The sequence below is a fragment of the Ascaphus truei genome, chromosome 3 (assembly GCF_040206685.1).
Source record: "Ascaphus truei isolate aAscTru1 chromosome 3, aAscTru1.hap1, whole genome shotgun sequence".
Lineage (NCBI taxonomy): Eukaryota > Metazoa > Chordata > Amphibia > Anura > Ascaphidae > Ascaphus > Ascaphus truei.
This window is the reverse complement of record NC_134485.1, coordinates 45,163,109-45,189,085: the sequence shown is the minus strand read 5'-3', so window position 1 is coordinate 45,189,085 and position 25,977 is coordinate 45,163,109. Positions and strand designations below refer to the sequence as shown.

Below are 25,977 nucleotides of genomic sequence, written 5' to 3'. Positions count from 1 at the left end.
GGTACTTCATTAAACTGTGATTGTACCGATCAGAGCACTATTGCACATAAACTCTTATTAACATTAATTGGAATGTCTGTCCGATAGTGCCATGATCGGCACTTTCACAGTTTAATGAATAAGCCCCAGTGAGTCCCTGACTTGGACAGCTTAAAATATATTTTTGTAGCATGAGGCAAAAAAAAAATTAAGGACCATATTTATTTAGGGTTGATAATCCTTAAAGTATTGTATATAGCCTATTTAGTGGAATGGCTGTAAACAGTCTTGGCTTAGAACTATTTAGCAAATCTGGGTCAAACATACTTGCCTAAGGCAAGAAGAAGTGGTCTCTATGATTCAAAGTGGGTTCTACTCAGAAGTTGCTACTATTATCCCACTCATCGTTTACCAGCAATTTGCTGCTCTCTATCTAAATACAGTGAACATGCTAATAATCACTAGAATGTGAACTAAGAACCTGTGAAATTAACAGACAAATATCACCAATTTCTATGAGTTATTCACAAACACATACAGTACTTTATATTGTAAGATAAAAAATTATGGTTGTAAAACCACAATCACTTCAGAAAGTCAACATATTTCTATGTGAATTTAGGGAATTAATACAATTGTTCTATTTTGAGGTAAACCTAAAAACGAGTTTACTAACGTGGAGTATAGTTTAAGTAGTCTCCTCCAACATATTACACAAGCTGTTTGTGTTCTTCCTTATCACAGACTTAACATACTTGGAAGGAGTCTGCATCTGTGAGATATTCCCACCACTTGCTTCATAGAGCAACAGCAACAAAATCACCACAGGTAAGATGGTAGAAAACAAATTTGGTTCTGCATAAAATGTAAAGCAGTACAATCAAACTTGTGCGCCTTCTTTTGGTAACTGGCTGAGCCATAAACGATCATGTGAAGTTGTATTGTTGGAAACTCCACATTGTATGATGGTAGGGGTTTACCCTTGTTTATTAAACACATTTTTCTAACTAATTAACCATTAAAAGGGTATAGCTTTTGTACAACTGAAACATTTATTATTATGCACTTTTTCATATTAATTACAGATGTATATTTATTTATTCTTTTTAAATCCTTAATGAAAAGCTACAGATTGAAGAAAACTAAGTTTACATGCTATTTGCTAGCAAGAAACACACAAAAAAGCAAATCTTTCCATTGAGAGTAGGGCTGTATGGGGCAAATGCCAAAACAGTCGGAAGGATGAAGATTTTTTTAAATTCTGAAAAACATATTTACTAAGATGCCTTATGGCTTAATACCACATACTTAATATGGCCCTATATATTATAAAATGATCATAGGTCGCAACCCCTCTCCAACAAGTCTTCGTATTAGCTTCCTATCGAACAGTGATCAAGTAAGTGACTGGTGCATTGAATCAGTAGCTATACGGCTACATAACATTAATATTTTGTACAACATTAGTTTAAAAATTGGGATAATTTATGAAAACGTCCGACATTGGCATGTAATAAATGTCTACCTAAATATGTGATAAAAATCAATCCAATGCCATTATGACTTATTTATTTGTGTTTACAGGGTTAGTATTTCTGTCTTTTATTTTTATACTGCAGATCATTGTTCAATGTGCTCAAGCTGGTAGAAAAGAAATGCACATAGAACATTAAGTAGTTGCTAAAATGTTGCTGAGCAGTAAAATACATTGATAAAGTGGCATCTTGCTGTGTCTCTCCATTACATCTTCAGCACTAAAATTAATTTACGGTCAGTCATCAATTCATTTACATGCCGTTTTATGCTAAACCCATGCTTTGCTGATGAATGCGTATCACTAGATCCATTAAGCAAAAGTCTGTGTTTTATAATATGACCCTGCTAATTGTTGTATTACCATTTTTATGAGTTACAAAAACTTGCAGTTCTCCCCTTTCAAGGCATATTCTTAATTCACAAACCACATTTTCTTTATTAAATGCAGTCTGCCTAACTATCTGAAGAATAAAACAATTATCCCTAGATTCTCTATGTTCAATGGATTCGTTAAATCAAATATTGACATCCTAAGTATTTTTTGTTTTTTCAAAATATTATGATGTTAAGTAAATTCTTAGGGCAAGATCCACAGAGCCCCATTAAATCAGGGCTAATAACATGACATTACCTAAAACAGGAATGGATGTTATTTTCACAGGGTTAACATGGTATCCTGAAAGCTTATACGACAAAACAACATGAGCTACATCTCATTTGCATAGGCTTAAAGTCATTGTATTGCACATAATGTTTTTGTTATCTTCCAATAACGTGATGTTAAGTCTTAATATTACTCGTATTCAGATTTGAAATGGGGCTTTACTGAAGTGGAGCGAATATAGAGAAACAACACTATGTTACTTAAATTATGCCTAACTGTTGTACTACACCTATCTATACTGTACATGGTAAACTACAAAAGCTCTATTTCAGTGTCTGGATGGGACTAACATCAAGTTTAGGTATAACTTTAATAATGTGCCTGTGTTAAACTTCATTGACTTTTGTGGCTATGTACTGTAATGTTATGATAATGGAATAAGGCTTAACTGTTATCACAGGGTGCAACTTTTAAGCTGATTCTTTGGGGGGACGTTTTTTTTAAATTCCAAAATCTACTTCACATTTAAAAATTCATAAGCAAAATAATTAAACCGGTTGACAGTTGATTCTGAGACTCATCTACAACTTTTATCACCCCTATAATGTGTACAGGAGTTGTACACCAAATCACAAGGGCAAAAAAAAGGAGGCGGGGCTCCATTGTACAATAAAGTAATATTTAACTAACCTTATCATCTTACACTCATAGAGCATTGCTCATACATTAAACCTTTTGCAGCATAGGTATATAAACATTGTAAAATGCAGGAGGATACAAGTACAATACAGATATAAAAGTAAAAACTGGTTGTATGCAATGCTTATCTTGAATCATTATCATTGTATTAATATGGCTACAGGAAGGTTATACAAGGAAATAGTAGCTACTATAGTATGGAAAGGAAAGGTAAGGTTTAATAGTGTGGTACCTTTGCCAACCACATTTGAGAATTAGAAGGGATTTTCATACACAGAAATCTAAACAAAATATGTTTTAGAATTTTAGAAGTCAGTGAGACAAATGGGAAAGAGAGGAGATGGTTCTAAGCATAGAACAGGATACAATAGGATGGCTGGAAGGACCAATGAAAGGCAAGGTCTCGAAACAAATGAAAAGAATAATTTAAGTGATGAAGACACTTGAGTAATTAAAGGAGAAGAGAGGATGAGATCATTAATTATATATTACACATAATGAATTAATCAAGCCTGAGAAGGAATGAAGATAGATATCAAATCACCACACCATGGATGTGGGCATTAGATTATTCTACCAATGTTTTGCTAGGAAAGAGTGAACAATTAAGCAAGAGAATAAATATTCAAAATGATTCCAGTGGATGTCATATCATTTTGGAATGAGCCTATCCATATTACTTGTGTTAGACCTTTCTATGATATCGTTTTAATAGGAACATGTAGTGTATTAATCATTTGTTGACAACAAAGTAATTCTAGATTACTACGTGTGAATTTACAGCAATCTATTCATATTAAATGCTAATAACAATGTAAAGCAATATCATTCAGAATTCCTAGCAATATCAAAACTATCATGCGAAAAGACAAATTAGACCCATAACTGATATTTAGGGCCATATATTTACTAAGAAGGGCTATTCCTTAAGACACATTTGGTGCCAGAAGTGGCCTTATGGTCTATTCATTGAACAGGCTGGGAAGGGTGTTACATGGGTCTTAATCATTCCATCTCTGACTGGATAGAGTTCAAATGACAGCAGAGTATATGTTACTGGGGTTTTTGGTTGAACTTAATCCACTAACTTTGCTCTAAGTAGCAGCAGTATTATAACCCCAGCCTAAGCAGGGGCATGTTAACCTGACAAACAGGTCTGCAACTGTGTTAAGAAAAAAATTGTGGTGATAGATACAGTAAACGAGAATTCTATGCATATGTTTCATTCAACAAAAGATAGGGTGTACATTCATAGGTGCTGCAGCTTCATTTGTGCAACATCCTTCTTCAGTGGCAGTTATGATGTGTTTTCTGAGCTGCAGTGTTGAGATAAGGAAACACATTCCTTAAGATATGAAACATACAAGGGAAAACAGAAATTGTGTGGCACATTTTTTGCATGCCTCATTGTAAAATATGTATCTTAAAAAGAAACATAGCTGTTTGCAACTGCTGAATTTTCTTACCAGGAAGATCAATGACAATGTGACAATTTGTACTGGGTATAACCCAGTACAGTTATTTTCCAATACAACCAAACTATTTAAATTGTACAGTCCTTTCACTACAAAGCCTCCTCACCTCCTTCATATACTGTACAAGTAAATTGTGATTGTATGACAATGTTGTAGCTTGTAACTAATGCCATATATTTATTAAAGTAATGACAGGTAGCATTTTGTGCCTATAATGCACTAAATATATGAGCAGTAAAGGTAAATAGCTTGTTTGATAGAGAACATTTAGCCATCTCTGAAAATGACAATAAGGCATTCTCTAATGAAGCGAAATATCAATATAACAATATATTCTGAAAGAAATAGCACTAGTAGGAAAAATCTGCAGGGCATTCAACAACTGAAAAAAAATTATTGCTGCATTAGCCGTATGCACCATCCTTAATAATAAATATATTATTGTGCATTCTCATAGCAGTAGTTTCTGTATGGATGTGTAGAAGTGGTTAAGGTGTATGGATGGAGAGCAGTGGAGCAAACAGTTCTACATATTGGAAAGCATCATGAATGTTTTTTTGTCTGTAGTCCGTATTGCTTAAGGCTGCGTCCATAGAGGGGGGAGCCGCTCTGAGCCGTGCGGATTCTCCGCGATGAGTCCCCCTCATCCTCAATGAGGATGTCTTGAGAGGGGTCTCCCGTGAGCGTCCGCAGGCGTGATGAGGAGCTGGGATTTTCAGCCGACAGCAGAGCCTGTTCATCAGCGCGCTGTCAGCTGAAAACACCCAATCAGCGTCATGACGCCGTGAAGTTGACGTCGGCGCTTCGCGGGCTTTTGGCCCAACGATGTCACTGCCCCGCCTCCCCCCGCCCCCCGATCGCGCAGGCGAGCCTCAGCATCCGAGCAGGCGAGCCTCAGCGGCAGGGCAGCAGCGCTATTTTTGATGTCACCCTGCGCTGCTAGAAGACAGGCCTGGAGGCGAGGCCGGGAGTAGTTCGCCCTCATTGGCTAAACCGCTCACGTGATACGGCCGTCGCGTGAGACAAACAAATTTGGATGTCTCTTCCTCAGCCGTGTGCTTTGCAGTATGGCGCGCCACTTTTACACCTTTTAATTACCGGGATCATTGATTGAGCAAGCAGAGAGATAAAAATAAATTGCGTTTATTCACCTAATGAACGCACACAACAATGTTACACAAAAATACAGTAAAAAGACACACTTACTTTGGAAAACTGGGATAACAAAACGAATCTTTCCTAATTGCAAACACACAGCAACATATTCCAGGCCCCTTCTCCAATGGGACTGAATCTCAGGTGAATCACACAAGATGATACTGATGAAACTCTTAGATGCATCTATTAGAACACTTAGAACTGAAGAATCTGACCTGTGTCAGAGCTTTTCAAACCTCTGGTGTCCAGGTCCCAGAAAACGTGCAGCCCAATCAAAAAACCTTAGCAACCGCATAACGACCAATCTAAAACACTCATACAGGGTTTCCCACCCCTGAGCCTTTTCCCCGGGCAGGTGAAATAGCCCCCTCTGCCCCCCCCCCCCCATGGTGCGAGGCTCCACAGCAGCTGGCTGTTTAGCAAAGGGTGTTAGGTTGCCTTGTTTCATGCCAGGATATGGCTGCTCTATAATAATTGCAGGGCCCATATGGCCTCACACCTAGGCATCTCTGAGCCCTTTCAAGTATGGCCCCTAGACAGACACACCGGAGCCGAGCCTAGTAACCATCTGTGCCTTCCAGAGTCTATAACTTAGAAAGCCCTACAAATCACTAGCCTCATTCCTGGCACACATTAGAAAAATACTTTTAAACACTGCAAATCTGCTCAGCTTCATAACCTTAGCGTGAGCACCTTCCCGAACCCCTACTCTAGGCTCAGGATACCTGGACATGTACAGTATGGGGGTACCTCTGCTATACTGGGGAGTCCCATGCTATACTAAGGACTCTGTGTATACCTGCAGATATCTTTTAACCCCTTCATACCCATTTACCTTGTCTGGAAGATGCTGCAGCAGGGACTCTCGCAGTGAGTCGTAAGAGCGTTTTCAGGGTACAAGGTTGGCGGAGTAATGCGCTTAGCTGTATCAGAGGATATCACTCAATCACCGTATACAACTTTTGGGGTATCCTATAACCCGGAACCCCGCTACATAGACGCATTCTGCAAAGACTTTCTCCGCCAAACCCACCCTGAAACTTACAGCCTAGACATCTCCCGATCCCAGCATCCCCGGAAAGGAAATAAAATCACATCATTCTTTAATGTCGCAAAATCAGTATACAGTTTCAGTAATACATTTTTGACATCTGGGTCCCAGAGCTGACACTCTAAACCCCTAACACACGGGTCAGGGTTAACCAAGTGGGCCTGACCTTTAATATAAGCCCAGTTAACCCCTTCACTGCCACAATTGGTATGAGCACTTTAATTGGATTTATGCTACTTGTTTTGTCGCCGCTACATATGACGCTGTGCAAGTTTTTAGGTATAATCATGGCCTTACAATGCACCATGCTGATTTTCATTATGGCAACTTGATGTGGTAATGCATGAAATTTTGGATCTATCTTCTCCTGTGTATTTCAATAAAGAAATGTAACCTTATTTAATTATTTTTTATATACCAGGTTCTATGCACTGAATTCATCCTGCTTCTTGCTTAGAAAATAAAAAATAACTACATTGAGAAGAAATGTTGCGTTTCAGTCACTTTGGATGTGCACTGATACTGGGTTTTGTGCTGTTAAATTATTTTCAGCCATAGGGTTTTCTAAAAAAATTAATCATATTACTTAGATAATTTCATTTGATTTACATTTTTAACCAAAGTGTTAGATTTAAATGTCTCTAAATACAGTTCTCTAAAACAGTATGTAATTTTATATGCAGAACTGGCTGGCCCAACCATATCACACTAATCTTACAATTTAGTCATTTTTAACACTGAGGGCATTGAGAGAGACGTATACTGTATATACAACATATTAAGATGCACTAGTGCAGGCCCGTCAAACTAAGAATAGCTTGGAGGCCAATTCTTAAGTCCGGCTACAGGACTCAGGCTGCACCAGGAAAAATGTAAAGAAATAGTAATTATAACCTACACATTTTTCTTCAGATTTTTTTATTAAAAATATACAAACATTGCTGGTACAGTATCTCTCTCCACCCCTCCCCATCTCCTACCATCCCCTCTCGCTCTATTTCTCCCCACCCCCTCTCTCCCCTCATCCACTCTCCCCCTGTCCAGAGAAGACTATAGAGAAGAAAAAACAGAATCCCGATAAGTGGCCCTGAGAGAGCCACCCCCCCCCCACTCTCACTTTTCCACAAAATACACACTACGCCCCTCCCCCCACAATACACACACTACCACTCCCTTCCCCACAATACCCAAACATACACGGTCATTTTTATGAATACATTTTAGTAAAACACTTCTAATTATTGGATTATTAGTCACCATTACACTAAATAACAGGATTAGGCTCGTATTTACTATGTGGTGCTATTCAATAAACCCCTTATGGCCTTGGAATACACGATATGCCCCAATACAGTCAATAGTTTGTAAATTGTCTTCCAGCACCTGAAGGTGTGTTATGACAGATCACTGCTTAATAAACATGTTAACTCACACAGATATTCTGTAAGTCTTACTATTTGGAGTTACCGGACTGATTTTTTTTTGTTATAAACAGTCCATACAATCCAGTGGATTCTCACTGATAACATTCAGTACGTTTCCTTTCACGTGCCACTTTGAATCTCAAATACTCAATTCTCACTCTTTTATATTTGGGGGGGGGGGGATATATACTGTTTATGCTCACATTAATTGTACTTGATTAAGAAAATGCATCTTGGAAAATCTTTAAGTAAAATACATTCTTTAGTACAGAATTAAACAATATAACTATTATATATCTGTTTCTGTGTTATGTTTCTTTTACATGCCATGCCTTAACAACATTTAAAAATCATGAATGTTCTTGTCTTTTGCAGCAAATCCAAAGTGTTTTCAAAACCTTCCTTAACTTTGTGTTTCAAATGAATACATAAAAAGGACCCAGATTTGGAGTCACTGTTAAAGTTATACGATGGCTAATGCAACAAACCAGTCCTATGCAAAAAAAAAACCCAAAAAAACGTACCTGTCACAGAGCTGTCCAAATTGTCCATACTAGAACCTGGAGTATGTTCCAAACCTCGAAGGGGCCTTGTAATTTCTAAAGATTCATCTTCGGTTTCATCTTCCTCATGATTTTGAATGTCTTTTTCCAAGTCTGAAATAAACGCTGCCGAAACGTATCCCATTGGTGGAACTGGGGCCAAAGGTGGCTGGTTATTGCTCTGTAAATGCCTAGAATAACAGGAAAAAACACATTGATTTAGAAATAAATAGCGCAGAAATGTTGCCAAGCTTACATGATCTGAATTTGGATATGTCAATACGACCATATTGTCAAGCAAATTAGCAAATGCATGTTACATAGTTGGACTGAAAGAGGTTATTAAATATTCATAGGAAAATATTTTGGTCTCCGAGTTATGCTTTTTTAAGATCATAAATAATGTATGAATTGTAATTACAGAAGCATAATTTTTTTTTTTGCTAATTGTATAATGACAGTACTATATTTGTTACTGCTAAAGGTAGATATACATTTACATAAAGGAATTTTCTGTCCTATCAGTTTGAAAATATGAACAAATATGAAGATATTATCATTTAATGGCCAACATTGTGTCCAAACACATTTGATAATCCTTATTTATGATAAAATGTGTACTATACATTATGTCAGTACACTTTATGGCCTAGATTCCTTAATACCTGAGTTAATATTTCACTCAGTAAAAAAGAGCACATATTTTACCCCACGAACATCCCATTATTCACCAACATTTTTATCTTCATAAAATGTGGTCAATATTAAAAAAAATGGCATTAACTATTGGGATACATAATACAATCATTTTACTTTTAAGTAAAATTGAGTTAAAATTAAAAACAATCTTGCTTGAGGGTTATGTGATAGAACTTGCTACAGAATCCTATGACAGAAAAATAATTTCACAGCAAAAAATAACCACAAGATCAACGCACATCGGAATTCACTAAATCCAAACATTTCTTCTACTTAAATTCTTCTATTTTAAAGAGAGAATCACAAGGAATTCTGCTCAGAGGATATTGGGGAAAAAAAGAATGATATTAGGAGTTAGTACTTGGTGAAAGTACTGCTGTCTTGCGCTCCGGATAATTTGCTAAAATAGAGATTTATCGGTATATGAATATTCCGTGAGTGAGGAAAATAAAGGCGAGGAGAATCGCCTTGCATGTGGAGGGGGACTGGAGGCAAAAAATCAATACTATTACCTCTGTTAGTAGCCCACCCTCTCCCAGGATGCTATGTACAAGCAGATGTCCTTCAGAAGCCGTGCCGGTCCTGATGGTTGCGTGCAGGCAACTTCCGCTGCTGTGATGAAGACTCCCACGTTTCCTCAGAGCTGTGCTTCCAGGATCAGATGTCATCAGGTGAAAAGATAGCACATGAGTGTGGTGGTATCCGGAGCAGCGTCAATTATTGGCAAAGAACTCAGTGTAGCCAGGATCAAAACTAGAAAACTTTAATAACACACATATGGAACAGCGTCCATACCTCCCTTCTACGCATTTCACACAGCTAGTGCGCTTTGTCAAGGAGTTCTTCACAAAGCGCACTAGCTGCGTAAAACACATAGCGGGGAGGTATGGACGCTGTTGTTGTATATGTGTTCCATTAAAGCTTTCTATTTTTGATCCTGGCTACACTGAGTTCTTTTGCCAATAATTGCCGCTGCTCCGGATACCACCACACTCATGTGCTATCTTTTCACCTAGGAGTTAGTACTTGCCTGATCTGGGATTACACAGTACCTTGGTGTGGTGGGCAAGTTTATCATTCTGTGGCCAAAATACTGTTTCTAATGTTTCAGTTAAATGTGGGGTTAAGATGTGCAGGCTTTTATTCAGCATGATTTACTGTAAGTAGCAAGATGAATTTGGATGTGCATTGATAGTGTTTTTTTGCTTTACATTTTTTGGTCACTCCTCAAAAACACTCCAGTAAATTATAGAAATAAAAATGTAAGCACAGGTTGTACTGGCTGAACTTATAACACGTGGAACAAAATAATTAAACCACTTTGATTCCCAAAGCTACTAATGCATTGCAAAGGAGTTGAAATACAATATAAACACCATACAGATAACATACAAAAAGCATAATTTCTACACATACAAATAATAAGCCTTCAATAGACCAAATATCCAGCTAGTCATGGGTTGAGCATGACTAGTTGGAAACTTGGGCTACTAAGGGTTTAATATATTAATAAGTTCTACTTTGTAAGTATTATGTATTTTATCACATATTCCAAGTTGGCTACTCTTATCTTGTCTATGTATATATTGGCCATTATATATAATACATACAGTAGGCTACCTTTTGGTGGTAGCCCAAAATCTCCAGGCATCAGAGTTGAGTAAATATCATGTGAATAAGTAATTTGACATTTTGAACTCATGTCCATGCACATTTCCATGTTAGCCATTGCTCAACATTTAAACATTGAGTGATATTTCTTATATTTCTGAAAATCAAATGAGTTTTAAAATGTGGTACAGTCTGAAGTGTTCTGAAATGTTTTACATCTAAATAGGGAGGGGTGTAGAAAATTATTTTTTAAAAACAAGAAACTAGCATTTCCCTACAAATTACAATTGGCTTATTTAGTTTATTTCTTGTTATGTTCCCATGTCAGTGAAATGCACTTGGTATCCATTAAAATCCTTTTAAACATCCCTGGGGAGGATTTTTCTATAATCACACATTCTTGATGATAAATTTGCTTCAACCATGCTTTTCTAAAAACATTTTAAAAAAGTGAATATTATAATTGTTTTTTTTTTTTTACTTTTACCATTCATGTTCTCATTCCAGTTTGCCTTTAATGTCCATTAGCCTCATTGAAAATGTCTATTATTACGTGCTGTATTTCCATAAGAATATGCTATCCCTATATACTGTATGCCAACACTCATTATTCTAGCGCGGCACACCAGGCAGGTCAGGAAGACGTTCTGTGGAACATGATTAGACCAAACTAACTGGCTGATTTGTTAGCTCATATTTTGACATACGTAAATTACAAGCATGTAGTTAATGGTGACAAATGTCTTTGATTTTTACCTCAATTAATGGGATGATGATATTCAAAATATTTGTTTTTGAATTATAAATTATGCATCTCTGACATATTTCCCTTTCATTTATTTGCTTTTAACATCAAAGTATTGACAATCCACAAAGTAAATTCAGACATTTCTAATATATATATATATATGATTCCTAGTTTTCCTATATATTCCTAGTTTCCACCACCATACACATTTAAATCTCTTCATGAACAGGTTAAATTGGTAAAGAGTATGTGAAATATATGATGTTATAATTCTAAATAAACACATAATCATTCTTGGCATCCACCAAGGGTGATTTGTTTCCTGCTGGACAACAGTTTCTCATCAATATAAAAATGTATTTACTTTTTATTTATACCAGTTTTTAGTGAAATGTTTGTTTAAAAAGCTTTCCATTATCATGAAAATATGTGAAGGCATTAACGTTGCAGATATAGAAATATGGACTGTTAATCATTATAGGCTTCTTACGGTTTTAAGACGTACTGATTGTGGAAAAACTTACCAAGATTGCTTTGCAATATCAAATTGGTAGGCTCTGGTTAATTCGTCCAGGTGGGCTTGAAGCATGGGTTGCATTTCCTCCCGTGGTGATGGTGTAAGTGTTGCAGTGGACTGCTGCCCAAATGAGATTGCAGGTGATGAAGCCACCCCACGTACAGGTGGTGTAGGAACCCGATCATCATCTTCTTCAAGCTCATCATCCAAACCTTGGTGTAAGTATGTCTGAACTGGCAAGGGTGGGCACCAACCATCACTATCATACCTTTAAATAAAATACACGACACATATAAACCATCACTAAACATTAATACATTTGCAACTGTCTTTCAAAAGGCTCACTCAAGTGGTTGTGATCTGGCATGAGAACAGAAGAGGAGGGCTCTTCTTTTCTGTTTTGACAGCATTCAATACCAGAAAATGAGCAAAATAGTGATGAAGTCCACAGAACAGTGTAAGAGCTATCAGGGTTTAAAGGTACATTAAATCCCTGGAATATTGAAAAATTCCTCCGCACAGAAAATATAGTTAGTTAATAAAGATGAGATGATCTTCCCCTTGCAGCTTGCTCTCTGATCTCACATAAAACCCCTGCTCACAGTCTAAATTTTGTCTAAGATCACAAGAAGCAGATACTGAAACTTGTAAGGGTCACTTCTGTTTTAGGGAGGGCTTCTAACAGTAGGTAACTTTTTCTCCTGTTATCAGGTACTGTAGATATTTATTTCAGGAGCAACATGATTAATAGAGATGGGTGAAATTAGTGCTATGCAATTCAGGAGACCATCTCTCGCTTCATCAGGAGTTGTGATCACAGTGAGAATGTGTAGAGATAATTCACTAAGAACAGTGTAACCCAGAGTCAAGTAGGCCCACGTGACGTCATCTGCTGACGCCACCGCCGACATCACCAAGGCAACAGGACCACGTGTAGTGGGATTCTGTATCTCCTATCTACATGCTTGTTTAAAGACTTTGTCTGGTAATTGCAACATAGTTGCTGGCCTTTTTTTACTACTGAGCGATTGTCTATCATTTATTTTTTTACTACTTGAATTTTAAACTGTCTGTTCAACATTAAAAGGGTACTGAACCATTGTGGTACTTTTGTGCACTCTTCTGTCCTCTGTTCTCATTTACCTCACTAACTGCTCTCCTGCTGGACTATTGTGAAAATAACTACCCTAGCAAGCCCTACCATACAGTAGGGGTGCACAAACTTGGAGGCGCATCCCCCCATATTTTCTGGGGGTGGTGCGGGGCTTACAGGGCAAAGCATTTAAATTAAATGCCGGGGGAGCGTGCAAGACCTCTGTAAGTTCGCTTACCTTCTAGCTTCTAGTGACACGTTGCTATGGCAACATGGCATCAAATGACGGTGCGGGGTCACATAACATCAGAACGCTGGAGACAAGGTAAGAAGGGGGGCGCAAGCAGGGGGGAGAGCAGGCAGGGGGTCACACAGGAAAAAGTTTGCACACCCCTGCCCTACAGAGTAAAATTCAGGACCAGTATGCTCACTTACAATTATAGATGGGCAATTGTTCTTTTGCGGATTTTGATCCGCCTTGGATCGGCAGGTTCCTTTGGCCCCCTGATTTCTGTCGACCAGTCTCAAAAATGGCAATACACCTTTTCCCTAAAAAAATTCTATCACTGACAATTGGGTCAACAGATTAATAGTTTGAACCAAAAACCATAATCCATGATCCACGGATGAGAAAGAGGAGCCAAGGAGGAGTATAGCTAGAGGTACAGCTCCAAGGACATACATTTTGTTTTTCAAAATTATTGTAAAATGTATTAATAATAATAATAATAATAATAATAATAATAGATTCTTATAAATGTATATGAAGATTTACATCTTTTGAAATGCTGACTGCTATTGGACATTTGGGTAATACATGGGGACGTCCGACACGAGTCAGAGCATCAAATTACTACCTGGTTTTAATAAACGCTATTGGAGCTGGAATTACCACTGCTGACACCACGAAATGCGGGGTTACTTATGTGATCTTACCCTCTGTCATATGATGATTCACAAGCCACCATAATACCATTCACATCATTCACATCATTATCTTATTGCCAAAACAAGCAATTTTTGCATCATATTTGAATGTTAAACATCTATTCATAGTGGTGTCCCAAACAAGTCAGCCCCTTATGTGCCATCTGTGTTTTGCCAGGCAGGCAGTGCTACACTCGTCCTTAACATCTGTCAAAATTGACAACTGTCATCTGGCAGCCACCCACAAATTACATAATGTTCATGTTGTATGTAAAAAAGAAAGACAGCATCTGCATCAGCAACACATTCAATAGATATGAAAATGTATACATAGTTTTGATAAAAATAAGACCCATGCAGCTCAGAGTCATGAAGTTTTATTAAAAAAATTACATATTGATAGAGAGCGGTTGTGAACTCCCACTCTTCCTCCCAGTGCCAGGGCACTAGAGGTTGGGTATGTTGCGGGGGACAACAGTTTTAAACTAGATGTATCATTGAAACCAGGCAACATACAGAAGGATTGACACACATTCCTTGTCTAGCACACATACTCTATTTAATTAATAGACACGTGTGTCCTAGCTCAATGTAGGAATGTGCTTAGCATTAATTTAATTGTTGTCAGAAAAAAATGGGCTCACTGTATACAATGTTGCATTTTTTTTATTTAAAAAATGATGTTAATCTGGTTAATCCTCCGGCGTTTTTTTTTAAATTTCATACAACGGATTAATCTGTTTGACTTTTTACTTACATTACAAACATGGATTAGACACAATCTGTGGAATGGATTTAGGTTATTCCCACCGGGGGTTTATTTTAAAGCCACACAACCGAGCCACATACAGTACTATAGGGGTATTTTTACCAGTGGTGAAAGTAGATTTTTATTCTTACAGGTACTCGCTCAGGTATTTAAAACATTAGAGTTCCCACCGCCCCTCTTCTCCTTTATTGGCGGCCTTGCAGAACCCCCTCTTTCACCCCCCTTACTCCTACCCCCCTCTATTCTTTCCCTCTTCCCATGTATTTCTCTCCCCCCTTCTCTTACTCTTCCCCCCTCTCTGAGACCCCACCTGCCCCCTTTCCCCCCTCACTTATACCCCCCTCTGCTATCACTCAATGACCCCCTCTCATTCAATCCCAGTCCCTCAATCCCCCCCATACACTCATTCCCCCCCCCCCTTGCCACACACACCACACACAATTATAGTTCAACACAATCCCTCCCATTACCCATACAATTCCCCTCCCCACAATAATAAAGCCCTAAGAATAATTACCCTCCCACAATTGTTCCCTTCCACAATATAATACCACCCCACAATACACACAATAAAATAACCCCCTAACAATACACACAATATAATACCCTCACAATGCACACAATGTAATAACATGCCCAGAATATACCTCCCACAAAACACAATATAATAACACCACCACAATATAATATCCGCCCACAATACAGACAATATAATACCCCCAACAATACACACAATGTAATAACACGTCCACAATATATTACCCCCATAATACACACAATATAATAACACCCCCACAATACACACAATATAATCCCCCCCCCACAATACACACAATACCCCCCTTAACATTAATACCCCCACACACAAAATAAAGTACAAACAATAGCACACACTTCCTTGGGGAAGTTGGGCCCAGCTTCTTGCACCCACCATCAGGAGAGGGAGCCCACGGAGAGAGGCCCATAGCAGCAGGGAAGAACTGGGGCCCAGCAGCAGAGGCCCGGCAGTCAGAAGCAGAAGGTGGGTCTCACCTCTGGCCAGGCCTAACTTTCCGCTCCAACTGACCGGGAAAGGATCTCATTGTCTGTTGGCAGCCCTGCTTCTGACTAACCTGTCTCTGTTTACAAAATGATCAAGAGATGATCACTAAAAGATAGCCACTTGGTTGCACTCAGCCTAATTACCGTAGTTATTAAGACACAACAATAAGCGTCCAAAAATGCATTTATGATGCAAACACCAGGGAAGGTAAGTACAAAAATAATAAAATTTTATTTAACTCTTCTATACGAACAAAATATACACATACACTATAATAAAATATTAAAACCGAAGTATGCCTATTATTTCCACAGTATATACCAGATCATGCATATAAATCAGATATCACCTGTGATATCACCTGATATCAAATTGCAATCTTCTACATGTAATGAGGTAGAATGTATATGCAAAGATCTGGAAAGGGGAAATACCCAATCGTGGGCTGTTGCATGGAAGGGTAAATATGGTCAAATGATTGTTACTTAAACCTTCACTGTTTGTTGAAAGATAGAGTATACATTGGTATGGTGTTACATTTGTAGCAGTTCAGGATGTGTATCTACCCGTGTTTATGTCTCACAAGTAGCGGATCCTACACAGTTAATCTAGTCAGTAACACTGTTGTGACCATTTGCATACAAATGGTCGCACACACAATTTACTTATGAATGCGATCGTATTTACAGGGTTAAGTGTAGACAAGGACACATCACAGTTCACTTTACCTCCTGTTTTAGTAGGAACTAATTGGCTCAGACTCCACCTATTGCAGTAGTTGTGCTGAACCAGATACTCCCCTGAGAGTATATAAAGATCACCGACGAGATCATACACCCATCCCTCCTCCCCCTGATGAAGCGTGGTGAACACGTGAAACGTGCGTCGGGAACGTAGGGCGTCACAGCTGTGACGTCAGTCAAAGTGGCGACATCCTACCATTTGGCTTACGAGCAGGCTTGTATCTTGTGGCAGCTTTTACATTGTGTATCCAGCTAATGCGCATCCCTCAGGGGAGACTTAGTTGCAGCATTTGGTATTTGAACTTGTTACATCTGACTACTATGCTTTGAGAGTTTTGTTTAGCCTTATACTATATGACTGTTGGGCGGCGAATGCAGGGATTATTTCTGATATTTCCCTGTTACTCTCTATACATATGAGAAGCAAAGAGGTACATATTTGGCTATCTCTTATGCCAACACCACCTCCACATAAGCAAGGTTGTAATTTATAGCAGCTTATACATCTGAATTCAGCTAAATACGTATTCTCCTTATTAGAGACTAAGCTGCAGCAATTGTTATTCTAAAAGGTTACAATCAACTATCATGATTTGCGAATGTTGTTTGGCCTCATATTAGATGGTTTTTTAGGTGGTATATTCTATATATGAAATATAGAGAGACACTCTTTTGGTTATTCCATATGCCACCTCCATAGCTATATTGTACAATTGTGATTTTGACACACAATAGACCTCATAGTAGGACAATGCTCCTTTAAGATATATACTGATGGACTATTATCAGGTATATATATATATACTTAAATGTACGATCACCACACAAGTCTGAACTCTAATTGTATAAATTAAATATCACAACATACCTACCAATTGATGGGGACAATTAGAGAATTGTAGCCATATAGCATTAATAGAATAGATAGCGTTTTTGATTGGGACATTTTGTATATGACTTGTTACTTATAAGATTTGATTGTGGTCATCACACACTCTGAACCTCTACAAAAGTGATACTATGCTAGTATATACTCCTTATTAGCAAGCAGTATGTGTGTACTTCAAGAAACTATCTGACCATGCCTTCCATCCTATGTAAGGTCATTTACTGGATATATTGTGTAAAAGAGGCAATTAACCTCCAATGTGAATGCCATAAATATTTGCTGGATTTAGCTATATACCAACATTCGCTCACGATAGCTACATTTGTATGCAAATGGTCACAACAGTGTTACTGACTGGATTAAATGTGTAGGATCCGCTACTTGTGAGACATAAACACGGGTAGATACACATCCTGAACTGCTACAAATGTAACACCATACCAATGTATACTCTATCTTTTAACAAACAGTGAAGGTATAAGTAACAATCATTTGACCATATTTACCCTTCCATGCAACAGCCCACGATTGGGTATTTCCCCTTTCCAGATCTTTGCATATACATTCTACCTCATTAAATGTAGAAGATTGCAATTTGATATCAGTGATAAATTTGGCACTAGCACAGGTGATATCTGATTTATATGCATGATCTGGTATATACTGTGTAAATAATAGGCATACTTCGGTTTTAATATTTTATTATAGTGTATGTATATATTTTTTTCGTATAGTTGAGTTAAATAAAATTTTATTATTTTTGTACTTACCTTCCCTGGTGTTTGCATCATAAATGCATTTTTGGACGCTTATTGTTGTGTCTTAATATCTACGGTAATTAGGCTGAGTGCAACCAAGTGGGTATCTTTTAGTGATCATCTCTTGATCATTTTGTAAACATATTTCTCATTCCCCATGCACCGCCACTTTCACATACATTGATGAATATTAAGGTAGAGCTGTGATGACCCTTTTCCTACTTTAACCTGTCTCTCTCCCTGCTCTCTCCGTGCCTCAGTGCACAACCTCAGTACCTCTCTGTTTCCATGATGTCTCCCTGCATCGTGTATCTTTCCCCACAGAGCCAGCTCCGGTCAGTGACGTAGGATGCCCTAATATGGACATATCCATAAATAGGCAATCTATATTAGGTCATCCACGTCACTGACCGAGCTGGCTTCTGTTTGGGAGATATGCGGAGACACAGGGAGATGGAGAGGGAGGCAAGGAGATGGAGAGAGAGGCAGGGAGGCACGGAGAGAAGAGAGAGGCGCGGAGAAAGACAGGTTAGTTCTCTTTAGTTTTAGATCCCCAATAATTCCTACGGGTACGCAGTACCGGCACTTATTGTTTTACCGGTACTGTGTACCAGACCGTATCAGCCTACTTTCAGCACTGATTTTAACGAATCCACACGGATTGAAGTTGAAACAATCCATCTGCAGGTTTTACTCGCGGAATAGATTTTGAAGGCAATGCCCGGGACATTCTGTAGAACGTATTTGGACGGCTCCGCCCATCTCTACGTACTATGCTATACATAAGACTGCTCCTCTGTACATCTCTGCCCTAATTTCCAAGTATTTTCCCACATGCAGTCTACGCTATGCTCTTGATCTACGTCTCTCCACTTCCCTTCTTCTCCCTCCCACCGCCAACACGCCAACACGTTAACCGCGCTGCACCCGAACTCTGGAATTCTCCACCACTCGCAAAGTTGCTTAAAACACACACTTTTTCAAGGAGACTTATCCAACACTCTACTGATTGGGAGACTCTTGGTAAGAAACTTACACATATTATTTTTTGTGTCTCCGCTCCCCTCCTTCTAGTGTGTAAGCTTCTTGGGACATAAATGTACTCTTACTCATAAAATATTATTGTCTGCCTCTCACAGTGTACTGCACTGCAGAAAATGTTAGTGTCATATTAATAAAAGATAATAAAAAAAAGATAATATACAGATGAAGCCACCAGTATCAGATCACTTGCCTTGGAAAATCTGGGGCAATCTCCCAATACACTGCAACATTTCTGTGAGATCTTTGCAGCTGGACAAATGGCCCATCGGATTTAACACATCAGGGGGTATCTGCAGTCCCATTCAAACTGAATGGGCTGCAGGGACCCCTGCTGTGTTAATACGATGGGCCATTAGTAATCTCACAGAAATGTTGAGGCATTTACTGTGAGATGCCTTAGATTTACTGGTGGCTGCTTCTGTACTTGCCATGCTATAAGTAACATCTTTCCTAAACTTCCACCACTATCAGTAATTAAAACATTTCCCTTAATATCACTCTGCTATCCTGCTCACTGAGAAGTCTAACAATGACAAACAACAAGTACTGAAGTACAGTACACATACAGTAAAGGAAAACAAATCAGTGAGGTTTTGGAGCCTTGTACCATATAACTGTGTCACTGAATAACTCTATTGTTGGTCAATTGAAATGTATCACAACCTGTAACAAATCTAAAAAGGTAACGCAGCAACCCATTCATTTGTTTGGTATTTTATTAAGCCATGTAATTACTAGGTTATTGCATTCCTTCTATATTTATGATTATTCTATTCATACTGGTAAATGAAATCTGATTTATCGATCTTTTTTTCTTTAAAACCTAAAACTAGCATTTGACATTTTATTACTGTGCAAATACAATTGAACATTTAAATCAACTGTTTAAGTTTGAATAACGATATAACCACTGCACTGCTTTTTTTATCACATCATTACTGTAGACAACAGTGTGTCTAACTCATCTGCCAAAGTCAATTTCTACAACAATACATCCCAATTAGTTTAGCAAATTCACTTGGCAACAAAAGTGTTCCTTTTACCAAGCATCCATTAGAAATAATCACTTCTTTAAATCTTCCCCAATTGTTTAGCTTTCCCACTTAAGATCCGAATATCTAAAAATCAAAAGTTACAAAAATTAATAAATAAATGGAAAATGTAAGCCACAATTATATGAATGACAAAATTTAAATACTGTTGGTTCGGTCATAGGCTACAAAGACAAAGACAGGACCTATATTTTCTTATTGCCAATCAGATACATTGAAATTATAAGACAAGTATTGTGAGTTTTAATTCCCAACGACTCAAGAAAATCATCCTTAGACCACTTTCAAACTGTGGCCAGTAGTCTCCTAGTTTTAATGCTAATAATCTCAATTAGTCACAATAAATATTATATCTTTAAATCATTGAAAATATTAAAATACTGAAGAATATGAAGGCATGCCAATACCCTTTTAATCGAAAATAATCCAATTATCCTATTTTTAATGGAAATTGCTTTCAGTCAACTGTTGAAATAGCACTTGGCTTCAAAATTAGTAAATGCTATTTGAATGAGTGAGTAAATGCAAATTTACTTTACAAATGTTGGTATATTTAAAAAGTGAAAAGGCACATCTCACAGTTAGAAGTAGAAACGTTCACTGAAGATAGGCTATTAGAGGTACGAACCATGTGCATATTTACCAAGGACCAAAACTCCTTAGAAACATGAAACATGAACAGCATTTTTCTAAAATGAACAAGGTCCTTGGTGAATACATTGGTATTCTGACATATTGCATTGGGAAAGAATGCTGTAACCGGACGGGAAGTACCTACTGTATATGTAAAACAGCAAAGAGGGGTAAATTTACAATTATATTTGTGTAATTTCTTAAAGGAAATGTAATTATGAATCTATAGTTTTGCTAAACTATTACCAAAATCTACAAACATATACATGGGATATTAAAAAAAGAAGCCAGGACACAGTAAATGAGGATTCACCATGCAAGATACTGACATATTCTGCTCTTTCAATGACCAGTCTTAAATACTAGTTGGATGTCCTGATAATTTCTGCATTTATACAATAAGGGTGGGCACTTAACGCATGTCTTTTGATTTTTGTATTGGTTTGAACATTTTTGGGTTTTGGCTTTATGGCTAAAACTCTAAATAAGCAGGAAAAGTGTCACCATAAAGCATGAAAAAAAAAAGGTAAACCAACTGGAAATAATTGACTCTCATCCAGCCTTCATTGACTCTTTTTCCTGTCACAGAGGGGGACATATCGCTGCTAATTTCCTCTTCCCCCTCTTCCACTTGCCCTCGACTCCATTCCCTCCCATCTCCTCAAAGCTCTTGCTCCTACTCTAATCCCTACACTCACACTTACTGTATTTTCAACTCCTCCCTCTACTTTGCTACCTTTCCCTCCTCATTCAAACATGCAACAGTTATACCCTTACACAAAAAAGGCATGCTTGACCCTACCTGTCTCTCTAATTATCGCCTTGTCTCTATTTTGGAGTTATCATCTCTGGATGTTTTCTTTCTATATCTTTAATCATGGATGCATTCTGAATATCTGGGCTAACATTCTGATTCATTTCTTCAAACAGGTATGTTTCTGTGAGCTGATTATTTCTATGAATTGAAAGAACTTACATCTAATTAACAACTGTCTGGTATGTTTCTGTGAGCTGATTAGGCAAACCCCTCCCTTAATTGTTAGTCAAGTGTATGTATTTAAGATCATCTATTTTGGCTGTGTGCCATTTAGCTGTGCGTAACATCTTAAAGTGTCACATATAAAGTGTCAGCGGAATTAATTTTGGAGTGGAAGTTGGAGGAGAATACAACAAGAAAATCTGTACTCTGCACCACAACAACAACAACTTTGCAACTGTAAGAACATGACTTGCTAAATGCTGGGATTATTTGTACTCTTCCTATCCTCCAATAACTGGGACGTCTCTCCTCCTGCATCTCACTATGCCCTCCCTATTGCCTTTTCTGTTTACTGTTTCCTCACTCCTTTGTGAACGTTTCTGTTCTCGCTAACTTCTAGACTCCCCTCCTATCCACGTTTCTTTATCTCTCCTCCCTCCACTTATTCATGTGCCAATACACTGCACCATTATTTATACACCTCTCTCCAAACAACTTCTTTACCCCTCAATAAAAAGCACCAACACAAATCCTCTATTCACACCCCCTATCTACTCCTTCCTGTTGCTGGGGATCTCCCCTAAGCCTTAACCCAGACATACACACCTGCTCTCACCCACGACTCCCTGCCATCTCTTCCCCTGTGAAAGATTTTAACCTTCTGATTTAATACTAACCTTAAAACTCACCCCACAAATCAAGCATCCCAATAGCCGGCATTAATGGCTATTGTCCCACACCCACAGTCACTCCTACCACCCATTGTGGCAAAGCACTGCCAACTACAGCACTTATTTCCTCACCTGCTGTCTCCCATCATACCACTTAGATTGCAAGCTCTTCGGGCCTGGGATTTCCTTTCCTATTGTCTGATTTTGCTGCGCTTATTGTATTATTATAATTACCTGTACTGTATTTTTTGTGGAGCGCTGAGTACAGTTTTGGCGCTATATAAATAAAGACAATACAATACAATTCTCTCACCACCGATTCTCTCCAAGATTCTCTACGATCTGGTTTCTTCACTGCTCATTCCACCGAAAAAGCCCTTGCCAAAATAACTAATGACCTCCTTGCAGCCAAAGACAAAGGTCATTACGCTCTATTCATATAAATCAACCTCTCTGCAGCCTTTGTTACTGTGGACTACCCTCTTGATATCCGTAACAGAGCTCTAGCTATGGATTTCCTCTTTATTTTCCCATTGTACTTTCAGTATCTTCTTTGCTATCACCTCCTCCTCTGTCTATCTCACTGTGGGCGTACCCATGTGGTCTGTCCTGGATCTCTTCTCTTTTCTCTTTACACACTCACTGTAGGTTACGTTATCATGTCTCTTGGGTTAAAATATCATCTCTATACTTATTGCACATAAATTTACCTTTCAACCCCTTACAACTGCTGTACAGACCAAATGTAAATTTCAAAGACGGAGCTCCTCATACTTCCTCCCAAGCCTGGCCCTACTTCCCTATATCACAAGTATGCGGCCAAGGTGTCACATTTGACTCCTCCTTTACATCTCCTCCCACATTCACAATGTAGGTAAAACCTGTGTTTTTTCCTCTATAACATTGAAAATATACACCCATTCCTCTGTCGCTCTACTGCTAAAAGTGTAATGCAGGCCCTCATTCTCTCCTGTCTCGATTATTGTAACCTTCTACTGTTCGGCCTTCTTGTCTTTCACATGTTTCCTGTTCAATCTGTCCTATATGCTGCTGCTAGAGTCACTTTACTCCCTCCTAAATATGTCTCAGCATCTCTCTTGCTGAAATCCCTCTCTTGGGATCCTATTAAACTTCATATCACTCAAATTGGATAAAAATCAAATTCTCCTCCTCTCTCATATATACAGTATATATATATATACACATACACTCTTCTGCCCCTCCTTACATCTCAGCCCTAATTTCTCAATATACACCTCCGCGGCCCTTGCATCAGTGGCCGTGTTTCAGGACTATGCATGCGCAGAAATTTTGTCAACAGGTTTCATCACCGTTGCCACTATTGACACCTACACTGTCGGGAGAACAATGATCACCTGTAACTCTCTGACAGCGGCTCGCCGTACCCCGTGACATCACTTGCATAGCACTGTAGCCTTGGCGATACAGCGCCACACATGCGCATTGATTTTGCCTCCACTAAGGATCACTATGGCTACCAGAGATGCTTCAGCTACTGCAAGCAGATCAGCTGATATCCCGTCACCATGGACTCTTGCAACACGTTATGCCACTTGCAATAAAGCCCTCATAACTTGCAGGCTTTGTGTCTGTTTAATTCATTGCCTTATTGATGTGTTTTACGTTGGATTATGGGTATATAGGTGTGTCTTTGTCACTTTGTCTGAGCACTCCCATGAGAAAGGTCCTGTTTGTAGGACCAAAACATTGGGCTTTTGCGTCAGTTACCTACAGTACACCTTGGAATTCATCTTACCTTGTGTGCTGTCTCGTTCTTTCTGGAAAGTCTGCTGCAAAGTCTGCCCGGTGAGGATATATTTGTCTATTTGTTTATTATGGGGCAAGCACCAACTATTATTATTATACACGTGAGTGCCATCTGTTCATATTGACTATATATTTATATATATACCGTATGATCTTATCTGTCTGTGTCTCTGCACCTGTCACTCTGCTTGCTTTATATCTCTGGTCTGTCTCTCAGTTTCTTGTTGCCCCTTTGCTTTGGTTCAGTTTTCTCTCTGGTTCTGCCATTTAAAAAAAAAGATTTCCTATGTAGTTACAGTAATGTGGCCTGAATAACCTGGAATGCAAGTGTTCCTGGAACCCACATTCAGGGGTTCCAGACCCTCAGACCCTCGTTAAAAGGCTTTGGATTCCAAACTCGCAAATGTGCCCATCCTGTATAATCACTTTTTTGGGGAATGAAGTTAAAACACAACACAACAAAAGTTCATGCATTTAAGTGTTAGAACTGGCACATGCATATCATATTATAAAACAAAACATAAAAATCCTTACTCTGTTTCCTGTTGATTTAACCCATAGTGCTCGATTTCAGTGCCGGGCAGTGGCTGAATTGGTGGTGGAGGTAGTGGAACATTTGCCCAGTTGGATCCATTGTTTTTTTGTGATTTACAGACATTTTTATTTTTCTTCTTTTTTCCACCTTTCCCACCTATCACAAAAATATACATATATATTCAAAATGTAGTCTGCACAGAACTGGCAAAATTGACTAGAGATATATCATTTGTAATTTATAGCACTTTCTGAAGATTAAAATGAAGTTAATTGAATATTTTCTTTAAATTGTACCAGTTACTCTTCATGGCTCTGTCCCAATATCTTGCGTTCCTTGAGCAATACATTTAATAAAGAGAACAACTGTAGCATGCATCACAATACAACAACAGCCCACTATCATAATGTACTTCCCTTCCTGTGTCCTCACCATGCGTCTTTCCTCTTAGACCCAAATTTCTTTAAGGTCAATATTGGGGAGTTAAAAATGTGCTTTATAAAATATGCATCGCAGCAACATTTTGCCACATTTACTAGGAATTTACTAGGAATTGTGTATTCATAAGTGGGTTGCGATATTCAAACTCGTTTGTATACACCAAGAAATAAGTGTTTACTCATAGAAATCTTTTAATTAGCGCTAGACATGCAATTGTGTGTGGAGGGGTGGGAGGTGAGAGAGGAGTTGGCAATATAACACTTCCCATATCATACCAATATCTTTAGGCACCAAAGATATTGATATACAACATAAACACCCTACATATCAAACACAAAAAAGCAGAATATATACAGATGCCAGCTTTATTTTACCTACTGAAAACGCATAATAATGGCAGTGATAATGCAGAACACACAATACTGTACTGTATATCCTACAATAACACATTAGCGGAAGCAACAACCATATCTACTGTACAGATGTAGACAGCGTTACCGATGGCTGCCCAGAAGAATTAGCGCCATGGGAGGTCCCATTGAAAAGAATGGACCCCTGTTGTGGCAGTCG

General features: G+C 38.3%; 1 protein-coding gene across 13 annotated transcripts in view; it reads right to left on the bottom strand.

The window, feature by feature from the left end:
* ROBO2 (roundabout guidance receptor 2) overlaps positions 1-25,977 on the bottom strand; it is a 1,224,910-nt gene that overhangs the window by 26,676 nt on the left and 1,172,257 nt on the right. For all 13 annotated transcript variants that reach the window (XM_075593984.1, XM_075593978.1, XM_075593980.1 and 10 more), the window contains 3 exons: positions 24,966-25,122; positions 12,051-12,311; positions 8,451-8,659 (listed from right to left, as the gene is read on the bottom strand). In XM_075593984.1, coding sequence (XP_075450099.1) covers positions 8,451-8,659; positions 12,051-12,311; positions 24,966-25,122 — 627 coding nt within the window. The remainder of the gene's footprint in view (positions 1-8,450; positions 8,660-12,050; positions 12,312-24,965; positions 25,123-25,977) is intronic.